At 39.2% G+C, this 12,080-nt stretch overlaps 1 protein-coding gene across 2 annotated transcripts in view; it reads left to right on the top strand.

The window, feature by feature from the left end:
• The window catches only part of CCDC69 (coiled-coil domain containing 69), a 134,542-nt gene that overhangs the window by 49,839 nt on the left and 72,623 nt on the right, over positions 1-12,080 (top strand). For both annotated transcript variants that reach the window (XM_069199581.1, XM_069199582.1), the window contains exon 2: positions 9,604-9,664. In XM_069199581.1, the coding sequence (XP_069055682.1) occupies positions 9,604-9,664 (61 nt within the window). The remainder of the gene's footprint in view (positions 1-9,603; positions 9,665-12,080) is intronic.

The following is a 12,080-nucleotide window of genomic DNA, read 5'->3' as shown; positions in this document are numbered from 1 at the left end:
TTAAAGGGATCTCATTTTTGCCGACACCTTCTCTTAAAGGTATAAACACACACAAACCACTCACGTAACCATGTAGAGCTATTCCTACACAATCAATCCTCCTTATGGCAGTATGAGAATCCAAATCATATAATGACCTTGTAATGAGTTACAGTTTATAGAACCAGATGACCATTTACATCAATTCCCTCATTTTGTGATACAGTACTTCTTTTGATAAAATGCTATTTCTTAATTATGTGCTTATCATAGGTTTGACTCCTTAATGTCATAATTATTTACATTTGCTACAGCAAATAATTTACTATCTTCCACTATTGCCATCCCATCGAGAAATAAAGTGTGAAGTGCCGCAAAGAAGCCTCATGGGAACAAACCATATAACAAATAAATAATCCAATATATATATATATTTATTTATATATATATATATATATATATATATATATATATATATATATACACTAGTCTAAACATACGGTGTTCATTATAGATTAATGCTTCATTCTCTAGCACATTGCCTCTTTCTATATAATGTCTTTTTTGTGTATTGTTTTATCTCCATCTGGTCAATTTTGTGATTGTAGATGAATTTCAGAAGTTGGAATTAAACATCTATGCATCCAGCCTCCAGGAGCAGATAAGAAATGCAACTCCAACTCCGCTCTGAAATTGAGGGGCTACCACCCCACATAGTAAACAGTCTAGATTACTTCCTTTCAATGCATGCAAACAAAGGCATGCACATAAGTATAATGGACAAAACAGAGTATATCCATACGTTTTTTTAATGTGATGTGAGGGATGAAGTGGCCGATGTACACGGCACACAGTGCACACTATAAGTGGAACTGCGCCTGTAAATTATTGGCCAATCTATCAACACAATAGAGTTACGTGAAATATAAGTACACCAGTCGTCATCACCATGGGTTAAGTAGCCAGTTCACACAGCATGTTGACGGCACGTTGCCAAGGGGAAATAACAAATCCTGCAGCAGATATTGCTGTTCACATATATCTTTGTGAAGTGTCTCATCACTACAAGTTTTGATCATGTGTGTTTCCTTTGTCTTTGTCCTTTCAGACATCTTCGGTTCAAAAAGCCCCTGCCTGGTTTTAGCAGCCTACAGCCAGTGGATTGCTGTGCTTTGCTTGTTGTGTAAACACGTGTGGGATTCCCAACTCACCCTCACCCCACAGTGCCTGGACTATAAACATTCAATACACAAAAATGCTACCCTATAGGGATCAATCAAAACATAAACTTTCGCCATAGTGAAATTATTTAATTTGACACTGGATCCTCGGAAGCAATCAGAGTAAAACATTTTATTTAATTATTCATTAATTGCCCGTAGTGTTTTTACTCCGCATTCAAGTACTTGAAGCATCATCATTGTTAAAATTACAAATATATTTTTAAACCTAATCACCATTAAAAAAACAATAAAACCATTTTTTTCACAGTGTGTTTTCTTTCTTACTTAAATTGCAAAAACGTGGTTCTTTATTCATTCAATGTGCAATCCACAGGGAGGAGGTGGTCGTTTTAAGTGAATTCTCTTTTATGTATTTGTATGACAAATGCATAAAAGAGGAGTCACTTAAAAATTCTAAAGAACAAGGGAAATGTAAGAACTTTAGAAAAAGGAGAGGGCATTATAGCACATTAATATATTTTTGTTAGAACGACTATGGCAAAAGTTTACGTTTTGATTGAGCTTTACGGGATACTATTTTTGTGTATTGAATGCCTTGCGTGCTGAGCAAGTGGCATAGGGATGCCAAGTTATGCCTGATGTTCCCGTTTCTCTGTAATGGTATCCATTCCAAGCAGCGTAGCTTAGGAGCTGTGCCAGAAATCTATCCCACCACCCCCTTATCTTAAGTATCTTCATAATCCACTGGCACTTAAAGACCATGTGAAGGAATCTAGAGTCATCCTCCCCTCAGTGTGGTTATTTGACAGGATGACAAGGATATATATCATATGTAAGACTGCTGAGGCCCTATAGAGCCATCCTATGCCAAAGTGTAAACTGGGTGTGACTCAAGTAGGCATGGCTGGCCACCCTCTTTCCTTTTATAAGCCATCTCTGAAAATCTACCTCAGACAGTGCCATCTCAAAGTCGGAATCCCTCTTGGACTCAATCAAAAGTGGGAAGTTACGCTTAGCATTCCACAGCCCCCCATCGAGGGTACAAAAAGAGTTGCCTCCACAGATTCGCTAGAAAACCCCTATAGACTGAAGATGCAGATACAGCTTGTCTTCCAGGGAGCCCCTCCCACACCAGAATTGGTCAACTTTGCAAACCAAAGCAGAGTTGGGCATTCTAGAATACGAGCAATCATCACCATTATATGTGTCCCATTTCACAGCATCCACTCTCCATCCATTTCAAAACCACAGCTCCCTCAGATAGTTCCTTAATATTTGGCAGGCTTCATAGTGGTGCATCTGGTGCACCACTTTAACCATCCCAAATGTGAATCATAAGACTAACCCTCAGTACGCACAGACAGTCTCTCTGGCAAGGGAGACCTCATTAGATATTTTAGTCTCACTTTACCTCGAATGGCTGTCAATAGCATCTTGTTGTGCTGTGGTGTCTGTTTAGTGCACCTGCCAAATGCTCTAATTGAGACACAAGAAAATAGACTTCCAAATAAAAAAAGAAAGGCCCACCTTCTTCATGAGGAGTGTGGAGGGTGGGGTCCCGAGGAGTGTTGTGGGTGGGATGGTGGGATTCCACCCATGCTAGGAGGTACAAAGACTGTCTAGTTCCTTAAGATTTGTTTATAGAAAAACACATCAGTCTCAGCGTTACATACAAACATCATGGTAACATCACCACCTTAACTAAGGGCACGTGCTCAATTACTAAGAGGAGAAATTAATTCCAGAATGACATCAATTCACATAAGCCTTTGGGTACCCTTCCCATATTCATGTCTATTATATTTTCATTTGTGTGCATCAGACGGATTAGTCTGCTAATGTAATCCCCAAACTGGAAGCTGCTTTTATTGCATCCTACTATCTTGCTCATAGGGTAATGTCAGTCATGACATGACAATTTTATGCAGAAAAGAAAGATCACCAAGCATAACTAGGTACTATGAGGGTATTTGAAGTGCATTAATTACATTTCACACTGAGTCTCTCCGTCTGAGGGACTTCCTGAGTACCCACACATTAGGTAATCCACCCCCCATGACACATCCCTGCATGTTGCCTACATCGAGCTTGGACAGATAGGTTTTTAATATTTTAAGATGATAATAGAACATTTAACTTGCAGTCCCCTGAATTCCTATATGTAGGCTTCTGTCATTTCTGACCTGTAGGATGTTCCAATGGGACATCTGCCACACTGGAAACAACACAAACATTCTACTCATGGCATCTCTTTCTCTGTATGCGTGCTGTCTTTAGAAAGGGTAGTTACATTTATTTAAATAGAAATATATATCTCTTACTCATTTTCGTTTTTCACCATTTCAGGATGTTTGACTGCTTCCCTCTCTAAATCCAGTATCCTACCCTCCGTTTGCATTATGTCCTTTTCTAGTTGCACCACACCTCCGTATATATAATTGAGGCCTGCACTATGTACTACCTTTTCATGGCTTCCCATTCATTAGGCTGAGAAGCTGAAGTCCCCCCAATTTATTGCAAAATAATGCCCCACCCTGCTGCAAAGGTCTGCCCAAAAGCCTACAACACAGTAATCTTTGGCAAACTCATTGCCAGCCCGCCCTTTTCTTAGAGGGACTGCACAGCACCTGACCGCTGACACCCCTTGAGGAAGGAATGGATAGGAGGGCAGACACAGCACCCATGGTGGACTTCAGTCCTCTTCTTGGTGAAGCTTTGCCGTATAGGCATAGGACTGGTCTACTTCCAGCTCGGGCATCACCTCACCATTTCAGAGGTAGGCAGTCCTATACCGCTCTGCCTGGGTGACATGGGAAAGACTGCCTTGCTCTCTTGCTAGTCCTCATAAATCCAACTGAGACCCTGTGCTGCTCCTTCCTCCACCGTGCTATAGCATTAGAGGTGGTAAGCTTTCCACCGCTCTATCTCAGAAATCTAGCAGGTGCTGCCTTCGTCACACAACCTGCCTATATCAACTTTTCTCTGTTGGGTGCGTCACAGGAGCCGTAATTCAGAAGCTGCAAAATATGTACTCTGTATCACCTCTTGTATCTTCTGGATGGCCTCTACCAACTGCCCTAGTAGCTTTTCTCCAGTTATCCTTGCCATGAAATTATCTTGTGTCTTTGGTGAAGGCACACATAAAGATGCATCCAAACACAAAGAAGTAAACAGTGAGATTTCATTATTATGTAACAGTCATATGGTGAAAAACAAGGTAACATATCTCAGGAACTCAACATCCTGCTCAGAAGTGTTTCAACCCACACGTCCGCTACCAGAGTGCACCATCACCCCGTATTCCACCCAAACCGACTCAGCTACTTTATAACTGTTATGGTCCAGAAACCCTTGATTTTTACTGGCATTATGAAGTCTTATGCAATTCAGGGGGGGGGGGAGATGTATGTGGGCGATAATGGAGAAATGCAGGTATAGTCTAAAGATACAAGATTTTCACCTTACTTGACTTGATTTTGTAATCGGAGACTTCACGGAAACCTGCTATTATTCTAATCGCCAAGAATATATTATCTTTCTTAATTTCTACATCCATGTGTTGGCTGATTTTTGTGTTCTCCTGAAATCCACGACATAATTGAAAGCGTTAATTTATTTTAATTGCTAGCGGCTCTATAAACAAAGCAAATGACAGCAGGGGCAGAGGGCACACCGTCTCATCCTGCACTGTTTATCCTTTCCCTTAGAGTTAAGTTTATAGTTGTTCGGGCCAGGTGTGATGTACAAACAGTATATCGACCTGGTAAATCGGATTGGGATACCCACTCATTTCATGACAGATCAAAGAGAATCCCAGGTCATCAGTCAAATGCCTTCTCTGCATTAAAAAAAACAATTATGACTTTCTGTGAGTTTTCGGACAAGTATGAAATGATTTCCACCCAATGCTTCGACCACTGACACCAACCAGTTTGATAATATTATCTTGGAAATGTTATAATCTGTGTTCAGGAGCATGATAGGTTGATATGAATTGCTTTGCTCTGGGTTCTTACAGGGTTTCAAGAAAATATGTATTAGAACATTGGAATGTTGGAAGCTCCATTGAAAACAATGGAGTGCCCCAGGCTTCTAATGTCTGGTAGAAGCCCGAAGCGCCAACATTCCAATGTTTTTGTGCACAGCTGTTGTTTTATTTATTAGGACATTCTGCCCTCTAGTGGCAAAATGTTCTAATAATATTATAGCCCGCTGTAGCTCGGCTATACCGGCATTAAAGTCCTGCTACCTTGTTAAAAGCCCTTGCCTTCAACTCGGGCCTTTAACGCTGGAGCGGGCCTTTAATGGCTGGTATAACCTGCTATAGTGGGCTATAAGGCAGGGATGTGTAATTTCTGTGGCCCAACACCTGGGACATATTGTTTAGGGTCAAGGGCAACACATTTTCATGTTTATTTTGTCCTTTGGACAAGTAGGCCCAACCCCCTGCAGCACAAACCCTTTGGCTGCCAGTTTACAGAGAATGGTACTGTCTGCAGTTGAGGTAATGTGTGTCCATATGTTAATGCTGTTCAAACTTGTATTTATGATTCATTAATTAAAGCCTTCATTATTAGGGTGAGCACTGTAAATAAACATTTTAAGGTCACACTGCACTACTGACAGTGGTTCCAGTTTAGGTTTAACAATATGAGGCTAAGTATAATGCTCCCAGAATGTTCTCTTACTAGATGCAAATGTTTTCAGAAGCTTGTAAGCAAGAGTGATCATTCTTTGCTTTCAAAATAAAATATTCATAAAAAAATGCAAGTAGGGAAAAAAAACGTTTCGCTACTATAATTTTAGGTGCTATTTCTTTGAAGCGTCATTTAGTAAAATGTGTTGATGCATGCTAGTGTTACCATTTTCAACAAGATTATTGGAAACATAAAAATAAACAACCACTGGCAAAGCCAACTGATCTGACATTTTTTGTGAGTCTTTTGGTTTCGTCAATGCTTGTCTTGTTTTGACATGGCTTTTGTAACACATTATTTATCTGGGAGCTGTCAGGCCCTCACCATTGTAACAAACACTGGCAAAAAGAAAAAAACAGTTTTGGTCTCAAAAGCACACATTGTCACCAGTGGTGTAACAAAGGCCCCACAGCCACCCTTTGGGGGGGGGGCACCTCAGCACAGCACCTGTTCTCAGTGATTCTGGAGGGGGGAGCTCCATGTTCTTTACAGGGGGGGCAAACCCAGTTTAATTACGCCACTGATTGCCACAGTGGTTCCTGGCACTGAGCAAAACTACTTTGTGTGCCAATATGCTCCTTGTGGAAGAGCAGAATGCGATCACTCACAGTAAAACCATTAGATAGAGAGAGAAATAAGTTTAATAAAAACAAAATGTCTTTGTTAATGACTGACCTAATTATGGAATGGTTCTTAAAGAAAGTCACAGAAGTGCACCCATGGTATATGTCTTTGAATTAGACGCTTTCATGAATTCACAAGAACTTACAGAAGTAGACCAGGATATCGTACTCCTAGAAAATATTTGTGAACTGTATTTTAGCACAAGCAAATATGCATGTGTAGATTTGCTCATGCGAAAATCTATTGAGCGTTTACAAGTTCAGTTTCCCTCCAACCACTTTTTTTCCCAACCCTGGAAAAACTTCTACTTCTGCCCTTGTCAGGAGTACATTTACAACTTTCTCACTATGGGAAAAAATTAGACAAGGGCTGGTGAAAATCATTAAAACATGCAAGTTAGTAGGTCTGCAGACTCAAAGGCACTCCAGCCCTGGAACTGTTGCTTTCTGCTTCTTCCAGCCCTGTTATGTAGATCAGCAGAAAGGTGGCAAAATAAGGACATTGCTATAGGAGGGATTGAAATTGCAAGTATTTAAGCCCTACTGTAGTAGAAGCCCTGACATAACCTGAGAGGCTATTATCAGAGCTCTTACATAATAAGATTGCTGCTGTAATTTGTTGCCGTGCTACATGACACCAAAGGGGCAAGTAGATTTTTTTTTTTACCGGACAAGTAGATTTAAAAAGCAACCTGTCTCATGGACAAGTAGATATTGTATTAAAGTCCACACCCCTGTATAAGGCTATAATTAAAGAGAGTTTAATAAAATGGGGAACAAGTGATTTAGAAAAGATTTTATAGATGTCAGCACCAAACTCATTTGGTTCAGAGACCCTTCCTAAGTCAATTTTTTTAATAACATGTTTGATTTCTTCTTTTTTAATTGGAGGTTATAAAATGGCATCTAGTTCACAGTTAATACAAGGTACATATATACCTTTATACTAGAATGAACAGCTTGGCATCCTGTCAAGGAAGGAGTGATTGCTGTGCTTCAAACCAGTATCCCTGTGAATTTCCATTATCCCCACTCTACCAGTCTATCTTATGACATCTCTGTTTTCCCCTATTATTCTCATCTCCTCAAGAAGGCACCCCACTTAAACCTGTACACTATAGAAAACACTTTAACAGGGAAACCTGCTGTCAGTGTCTCAGGGTTTGCACTTTTAATTGCTTAGATACTTCCACTTCTTCAAAGTTCTGACACGTTCCTTTCCATACAACCTTCAGGTGTGCAATATACACAAAATCAGATGGTACACTGGATTTCTAGAGCCCTTAGATCTAAAATGTCCTCTTCTTTTGCCTCCTGGTGATACTAAATGCCTGCTCTAAAAAAAAAAAAAAAAAAGTAAACTCAAGTGTTTTTAGTGATTCACCATGTTTCTCTTGCAAGTATCATCTTCTCTTTAATCAGAAGTCTTGAAAATATACAACAAAAGTTTTTAGGGGTCCTTCCTCCTTGAGGACATGAAACGGTACTCAGTGGGCCAATGCAATACTTGGATGATGTAGGACTGAAGTGTTGTCTTCTCCCAGGCCCTTTTCTCGAAGATGTTGCGCTAACCAGTTAATTACAGTGTTCTATTCTTTCCCACTTGTATCAGATTCTACATTGTAGATGTTTCCCAGCATGGTCAGTTTTCTAAGTCTTCAATTTCTTTTTCCAAAATTTTGATTTGACTATCCTGCCATGCCGTTTCAGTCTATACCAGGACATCAGCTCTACACTAGCGTTCTTCATATATGGCATTAGCTTCGAATAGCAGTCTGATAGTTTCAGTGCCAAGATTGCCCTTGTGTATTATTTTGACATGTTGACTAGCTCTGATTGGAAGTGCACTGATGTTTGTAAGAGGTAAATTTTAAGCAGGATACTTGAGTTGGTATTGTCCTTACATTTTGATCATACATTAGAGCACAGATGTAGTTCTTTACCAAAGGCGTAGGAGCGCAGTGGAGGATACACCTCATTGTTTATCAATGCATTGCTGGAATGTTAGCTCCTAGTCATTTTGGGGTTAACGATTTCTAAATAGAATTCTTGTTTGGGGTCATTTTGATTCATCAATCCTGAGCAGGGGGTCAATTTACACGTTGACTTTGTGTATACTCAATTGCAACGGAGTACATATTCTAACAACATGAAGGTCCGCCCATCTGATTCGGATTCCAATAGAACTTTGGTTAGGCAATGGCTGTGAATACTCCATCACCACCATAAACACGCCTCTCCAACGGCCCGACGGAGAAATGGCTACATGCCTGCCCAAATTTAGATGGACTGACATGTTTTTTTTTTTTTTACTGTCCCTCACCACCAGACAAACGCTGGTGGTTAGGGGCAGCAAAATATGAATAATGGTCTTCCCGTCATGAAAGGTAACTCCCACCTCTCAAAAGAAATTCCAATTTTGCTATTTTTATTTTTGAAAAATAATAAATATTCCTGCTTGGTGCAGTGTCATGCTGATGCAACCCTGCACCAAACAGCAATATGCATTGACAGGAACTGCTGTTACAGCAGTTCCTGCCAGTGCTTCATAAATGACTTCCAGCTTGGCGCTCGTTTATATGTTCAGCGGGCAGTTCCTCCACCAGTTTAATATCCATCCTCATGGCAGAACAACAGGCCATCTGCCAAAATATAAATTGGCCCCATAGAGTATAACCATAAGCATACAAGGAAAAAGGACAGACAACTGATTGAAATATGCATATATTATTCAACATTACGTTAGTGACTGGAAGTGCTCAAACTCAACCCGTAGTCTCTTTGTGGCCGGTAAGTGTATTTATCTCATTCCATCCCACTTCTCACTGCATGCAGCATAATGTCAGAACTCATCTGTAAGAAATGATCACACTAGAGCATTGCCATCACTGTGTTATTACACTTGAGTTGTATTTTCACAGAGGAAAGAATGTGCAGTTTATCATATGGGAGTTACAGGTTTCCATACATTACATAGGCACAAGGAGAGACTGAATCTTTAGCTTCATAAATAAATGACCCCCCCCCCCCCCTTCCCCCAACCTGCCCCAGGCAAATGAATTACTTTACTGGTCAGTGTTTGAACACAAAACCCTGTTTTGTTCTTCTTTACCCTCACAGAAGAGGAAGACCAAAACGGATGAAAATGAACTTGATGTCCAAGAGTTGACAAATTTGAAAGGTGAGTGAAAGCTTCATGCACTTGGCAACTAGTTTTCTTGTCAGTCTGTGGGGAATATGAATACCATTCATAATAAAAAAAAAAGGCAGTGAGTGCTTTAGAGATTCTTCCATTGACCAATGTATGTTTAAGAGTCAAACACTTGTCTTGCTCTGGATTTTATTTAGCAGTTTCCATATTTTAATTTACATAAATCTTAAGCATCAACACCTGCTGTTCTTTCTACAAGCTGAATAAGAAATTAAATTGAACGTTTTTTATTTAAATGTGAGAGAGATCATAGTCTATTAATATATTAGTGGCATAGAAGTTAGCATATGGTGATGAATTAACCTGCATTTAGTGGCCTAACAGAGAAAATAACATGAGTTGTAAAGCATGCACATTTGAATTATGATGAACCACGTGGCTACCATTTGTATTAAACGCTACATTTGAACACAAGAGCTGTGTATTTTATTAAATGAAAGTACTAAAATGATATAATGTTAAAGAATGTTTAATGAACATATAAATTAAGAATTAAAAGTATTAAATGAATATGAATGAATCATACTTATAGTTGTATAAATGATTTAATTAATGTGAATTACATGTGTACTGAAAAAAATGCATGTTCAAAATTATTCTAACATGTTATAAATAATGTTTGCAATTAAACAATTTGCTTTGCATAAATAAATTGTAATGTGCGCAATAGGTTTATTAATATATTAATACACTGGATATTTAGGTGTTCTTGGCTTGACTAGGCCTGAAAGTTTCATTTTGCAGCAGTAATGGAAAATCTCTTGTTTATTCTGTCCCCTCTGACCTGAATTCTTTCCTTAGACTGCTAATGTAATGTTGAATGTTCCATTGTATTGAAGGAAAGAAACATGTTTTAAGAATAACAAAGTTACACTACTTGTTCTAGCTGTTGAACAGGACAGGAAATTTGTAGTTCTTATGTGAAAAGTATTAGTTTAGTTTATTGTGAGTCGTGAGAAATGATTTCAAGTAACAAATAATTAGAGAATATAATATTTTGTTGGAAGCGCGTAAAGTCATTTGATGACAATGCACTTTTGCTGTGAAGATCCTGAAAAATTGGAAAGTTGGTTGGCACCACCGCTAGCCACTGTATGCTGAAAACTGACAACCGAAGTGCGCCGACCTGATGGACCAATGAATGGGTTGTTAGATGGATTAGTGAGAAACTTTGAATTTGGAGCCAGTCTTCACTTAGTCCCATGCCTTCTTTGATGCTGTTCAGAACTTTATTGGAATTTGTCTGTTCTTGTTTAAGTCTTTTGTCACCCTCCTATTCTTTAAGTCCCCAGAGGAGTTTTCTCATTATAGTCTTAATTGCCCTATTCTGTTAAGTGGTTCAGTACTAATATGGCCAACTAATACTGAACTGCTGATCTGTCTTATGTGCAGCCCGTGTTCTGCACTGTTCTGATGCTGCCGTCAATTGACGACGGAAGAAGGTGACCATCATGCCCGATGAACTACTCTTGTATGCTGTCCCATGAGGAGAGGTATAACTAAATGTGGTTTCTTGTTTTCCTTTCAGTTAGGGGCTTAAACCAGCATATTTGTATTGTGAGTTGTCCTAGTTAGATGCTTTTTCAAATTATTTTTCTTTTTCTTTTATTTTTGCTTTGCCCACATGGGTTAGTCTGCTCCCACACATGCAAGTCCAAATTCATGTCCGTGATAGGAATGGCCCAGCTTTGAAATCTGAAACTGATTGTGGAAAACTGTGTTTTGATGATTTACTGATGCCACCATCATCTGCTTTGAATTCTAACAATAATGTGCACATCCTGTTGTTGCTAATCTACATTATGCTTTTGGAGTGCCTAACATTATTGATGTTTAGTAGGCTAAATCTTTTCAGATGTTTTGGTCAACTTATGGTTTTCATGTATGTTTATAACTTAGTTTAGAGCACCATTTACGTGACATTGATTTTGGGATTGTAATAAAGCTTTGAAACTTTATTATATTTGGAGTCTGAGTGAGTTTTAAATTGTTTATGATGTTTAGTATTGTTTATACTATAGTGTCATTGATTTGTGATTGAATGATTTTGACTATTACACTTTTGGCCAAGTCCAAAGGTTCAGTCGACCCCTAAAGATGAGATTGGTGATGGTGTCTCACCTGAGCGCTGGTGGTTTGTGAACCGAAACAAGTGAGGACATTTTTTCCCTCAGCCGAAGCGTGCCCTCAGACTTTTGGTAGCAGAGGTATGGTTATGTCTTGTGAGAATTTGCACACATTGTGAGGTGCTCTTGGTGTAATGTAAGGGTTGATGAAATTCCAGCATTGTGTTAGAAGTGTGTGTTTTGAGTAGGTTTTGCAATTGCAATGCTTAGGCAAATCGCAGTGAAGTGTGATGTATGAACTGAGTAGGGATTTTGCGTAC

The sequence above is a fragment of the Pleurodeles waltl genome, chromosome 7, assembly GCF_031143425.1.
Source record: "Pleurodeles waltl isolate 20211129_DDA chromosome 7, aPleWal1.hap1.20221129, whole genome shotgun sequence".
In the NCBI taxonomy this organism is placed as follows: Eukaryota; Metazoa; Chordata; class Amphibia; order Caudata; family Salamandridae; genus Pleurodeles; species Pleurodeles waltl.
This window is presented reverse-complemented; position numbering and strand designations above follow the sequence as displayed.